The 5,000-nt window shown below is 46.8% G+C and overlaps 1 protein-coding gene across 1 annotated transcript in view; it reads right to left on the bottom strand.

The window, feature by feature from the left end:
* The window catches only part of LOC133139309 (ephrin type-B receptor 2-like), a 146,996-nt gene that overhangs the window by 15,962 nt on the left and 126,034 nt on the right, over positions 1 to 5,000 (bottom strand). Inside the window, exon 8 of the mRNA XM_061258758.1 lies at positions 1,012 to 1,120. Coding sequence (XP_061114742.1) covers positions 1,012 to 1,120 — 109 coding nt within the window. The remainder of the gene's footprint in view (positions 1 to 1,011; positions 1,121 to 5,000) is intronic.

The following is a 5,000-nucleotide window of genomic DNA, read 5'->3' on the forward strand; positions in this document are numbered from 1 at the left end:
ACCTGTAACACTGTACCCAAAACACACTCACAAACACACCCCAACACTGTACCCCAAAAACACACTCACAAACACACCTGTAACACTGTACCCCAAAAACACACTCACAAATACACCTGTAACGCTGTACCCCAAAAACACACCCAAAACTGTACCCCAAAAATACACCTGTAACACTGTACCCCAAAATCACACCTGTAACACTGTACCCCAAAAATACACCTGTAACACTGTACCCCAAAATCACACCTGTAACACTGTACCCCAAAAATACACCTGTAACACTGTACCCCAAAATCACACCTGTAACACTGTACCCCAAAAACACACTCACAAACACACCTGTAACACTGTACCCCAAAAACACACTCACAAACACACCTGTAACACTGTACCCCAAAAACACACTCACAAACACACCTGTAACACTGTACCCCAAAATCACACTCACAAATACAACTGAAACACTGTATCCCAAAAACACACTCACAAATACACCAGTAACACTGTACCCCAAAAACACACCTGTAACACTGTACCCCAAAAACACACTCACAAATACACATTTAAGACTGCACTCTGAGTCAGCACTCATAGCCTCACCTTCCAGGGACAACCGACACACCTGTAACACCGGACCTGCAACACTGTACCCGCTATACTGGACCTGTAACACTGGACCTGCTACACTGGACCTGCCTCATTGAGTAAAACTGTGAACCAAATTCTGTATTCTTGTCTTGGCAGCAGACCTGGGTCAAATACGTATTTTTTAATTTTTTTTGGCACTTTATTGATCTTGCCTGCTGCAACTGGGTGAACCAAGAGGACCAGAAGGCAGGTTCTGCACTTTCTGAGAGTATTTCATAGGTTTCCAATGCACCAGACCAGCCCAGTAAACAGTATTTGAATTCAGAACAGTTACGCATTTGCCCCGGGTTGACCCGAGGTCCATTGAAAGGCATTAAAAACGTGTTCTGCGGTCTGTAAACGCAGAGGGCCGTGACTCACCGGTTGCAGACGATGATGATGACGATGATGGCGATGAGGAAGACGAAGCCGGCGGCCGAGGAGCCGATGATGAGGGGCAGCTTCTCCTGGAGGCTGGTCTTATACTCCTCTGTGTGAGGAGAGAGGTCACAACACTTTATACTTCTCTGTGTGCGGAGAGAGGTCACAACACTTTATACTCCTCTGTGTGAGGAGAGAGGTCACATTCACAACACTTTATACTCCTCTGTGTGCGGAGAGAGGTTCACATTCACACACTTTATACTCCTCTGTGTGCGGAGAGAGGTTCACATTCACACACTTTATACTCCTCTGTGTGCAGAGAGAGGTTCACATTCACACACTTTATACTCCTCTGTGTGAGGAGAGAGGTTCACATTCACACACTTTATACTCCTCTGTGTGCAGAGAGAGGTTCACATTCACACACTTTATACTCCTCTGTGTGCGGAGAGAGGTTCACATTCACACACTTTATACTCCTCTGTGTGCGGAGAGAGGTCACATTCACACACTTTATACTCCTCTGTGTGCAGAGAGAGGTTCACATTCACACACTTTATACTCCTCTGTGTGCGGAGAGAGGTTCACATTCACACACTTTATACTCCTCTGTGTGCGGAGAGAGGTTCACATTCACACACTTTATACTCCTCTGTGTGAGGAGAGAGGTCACATTCACACACTTTATACTCCTCTGTGTGCGGAGAGGGGTCACAACACTTTATACTCCTCTGTGTGCGGAGAGAGGTTCACATTCACACACTTTATACTCCTCTGTGTGAGGAGAGAGGTCACATTCACACACTTTATACTCCTCTGTGTGAGGAGAGAGGTCACATTCACACACTTTATACTCCTCTGTGTGAGGAGAGAGGTCACATTCACACACTTTATACTCCTCTGTGTGCGGAGAGAGGTTCACATTCACACACTTTATACTCCTCTGTGTGAGGAGAGAGGTTCACATTCACACACTTTATACTCCTCTGTGTGCGGAGAGAGGTTCACATTCACACACTTTATACTCCTCTGTGTGCGGAGAGGGGTCACAACACTTTATACTCCTCTGTGTGAGGAGAGAGGTCACATTCACACACTTTATACTCCTCTGTGTGAGGAGAGAGGTCACATTCACACACTTTATACTCCTCTGTGTGCGGAGAGAGGTCACATTCACACACTTTATACTCCTCTGTGTGAGGAGAGAGGTCACATTCACACACTTTATACTCCTCTGTGTGAGGAGAGAGGTTCACATTCACACACTTTATACTCCTCTGTGTGAGGAGAGAGGTCACATTCACACACTTTATACTCCTCTGTGTGCGGAGAGGGGTTCACATTCACACACTTTATACTCCTCTGTGTGAGGAGAGAGGTTCACATTCACAACACTTTATACTCCTCTGTGTGAGGAGAGAGGTTCACATTCACACACTTTATACTCCTCTGTGTGCGGAGAGAGGTTCACATTCACACACTTTATACTCCTCTGTGTGCGGAGAGGGGTTCACATTCACACACTTTATACTCCTCTGTGTGCGGAGAGGGGTTCACATTCACACACTTTATACTCCTCTGTGTGAGGAGAGGGGTTCACATTCACAACACTTTATTTACCCCTGAAGAGGTTCACATTCACAACACTTTATTTACCCCAGAGGGGCAGATACTCCTGGAGGCTGGTCTTATACTCCTCTGTGTGCGGAGAAAGGTTCACATTCACAACACTTTATTTACCCCCGAGGGGCAGTGACAGAGGCTGCAGTCACGACACGTCCACAAACAAACAAACAAACTACCACAGACATCTGTGCAACGCCAATTCACTCAGGCACCGGGTGAATAACAACAAGAATCCATAAAGTGCCAATTAGAATATAAAGCACGACAAATAAATATATATACACATGACATTGATCAAAGGAGAGAGGGAGAGGGCGAGGGAGAGAGGGAGAGTCACAGTAACAACAGTGATTTTTTTCAGCTGCAACAAATTTTTAGGAGGCAGCCTGTAGATTAGTGGCTAAGATACGTGACTGGGACCCAGAAGGTCGGTGGTTCAAGCCCCGGTGAAAGCCACTATAAGATCCACACAGCCCTTGATCAAGGCCCTTAACCCCCTCTAGACAACTGTAAATTGCTTTGGATAAAAGCATCAGCTAAAAGATCGTTTATGTAAAAAGAAGCCCTTTCACCACGGTTCACTTTCAGACACAACGCTGATATCTAAAGCGGCAGTGGGCTGAAAGCGTGATTACGTGGACACGGCGGTAATTAGTGGGGGAGACATCGTCCATCACGAGCGGGAGTCCTGCCACGGGGGACGGCGTGATGGATGTCTCTCTCCCCGAGCCCTGGACGTCTGCCTACGGAGCAGGGCAGCATACGCGCTCCATATGGGAGTCTCTCCGCGCGGGGACCAGCGCTCCACCAGCGCTGCAGGAAGGTGGGTGGGCACGGTTTGACGGAGGTAATTAAGAGCCTTCCTGGCTCTGTGGGATACGGTGCTTCGTAGGCCGCCAAAAAGAGGTGATATACTTCTTTCTCTATCTCTGTCTCTCTCTCGCTCACTCCATCACTCACTTGTTCACACAGTCACTCCTTCACTGGTTCACTCCCTCTCCCGTTCACTCACTCACAAATCTCTGCCAAGCCTCTCTGATCAATTGATTTTGTCAGCACATTGTGCATTGACTTTACCTTCGAGGGATTTTTTCTTCCCTGAGGGGAGACAACTCGTCCAGCACAACAGATTAAATGCAAGTCTGGTCTCCGTCCAGTAAAAAAAAGTTTTCAGCTCTCAATGAATTTAGAGACTGCAAAGTCCATGGACAATGGCTGGCTGTTAATTACATGTAACGAACGCCCGCGCAGGTGTGCGGAGTGCCCAGGTAATGATGTTAGAGGAGCTCTCAGTGTGAGCAACAGCTACATCAAGCACTTAATGAGGTCTGGGTGTCTGCAATCCCAGCCTGCAGGGATTGTCAGGGAGAACGGCGCTTCAGAACGAGTGTGACTTAGCTTTGACTTCAGAATTATCTGCTCCATATCAAACAATCGGTGGAAAAGGAGGCCGTCTTTATAATGGCTGCTGTGGAGTGCGGAGATAGCGCTCAGGAGGTGGGCCAGCGGTGACCCTCTTTAGAAAGCGTGTCTGTGCACTGAAAGGACTTCGGTTTAGCGCTCGGGCTAATTATGTCCTCCAGAGATCCGGGGAATGAGATGAGCGGACGCAGGCTCACCCCACACGCCGACCCGCACCATGATACCTGCAGCACGGACTCATTTAGGGCAACAAAGCCGCGGGCTTCACTCCACAGCACTCAGTGCTCTTCATACTGAACCCTGACCCGCTGAATTAATTCCACCATTACCCAGAAACCCCCTGCTTTTGTGCCACCACTGATAGTTACACACCTGCCACTTAAAAAAGGGAAAAAAAATTAATTGTACTTGTGTGGAAGCTACTAAAAAAAAAGGTCAGCTTTGTGTTGCTTAGACAACTCTCTGTGTTTTAAAAACACAAATGAATCATGAATTATGAATGAAATAAGCCATCCATGTGGGTAGCTGCTTTCTCATGCCCAGGAATACAGATGTCGACAGGTTCAGTTCGCAACATAGACACGTATTAGGACCATGACACACACCTTGAACATGCTGAACAAAGTGAGAGAAAAAACTCACTAAGAGAAACTAACTTAAAGACAAGCTGAAATCAAAACTTGATAAACATACGAGCAAGTCTCAAAGTATATATTCCAAAGAAATTGTAAAAAGTTTTTTTTCTCATCCACTTCCTGGAAAACTAGATGTCACAAGATTTAACATCATTGTGTACCAGAGGCAGTGTATGTGGATGAAATGTCTGTCAATTTTCCGTTTCCCTCCAATCAATCTCCTTTTACACAGTGGCACATATTCTTCCCCCCAGAGCCATAGGCTCCCCCTAGTCACTCAAATCGGCCTCCAAAAATTCCCCC

Source organism: Conger conger, chromosome 10, assembly GCF_963514075.1.
Source record: "Conger conger chromosome 10, fConCon1.1, whole genome shotgun sequence".
Taxonomy (NCBI): Eukaryota; Metazoa; Chordata; class Actinopteri; order Anguilliformes; family Congridae; genus Conger; species Conger conger.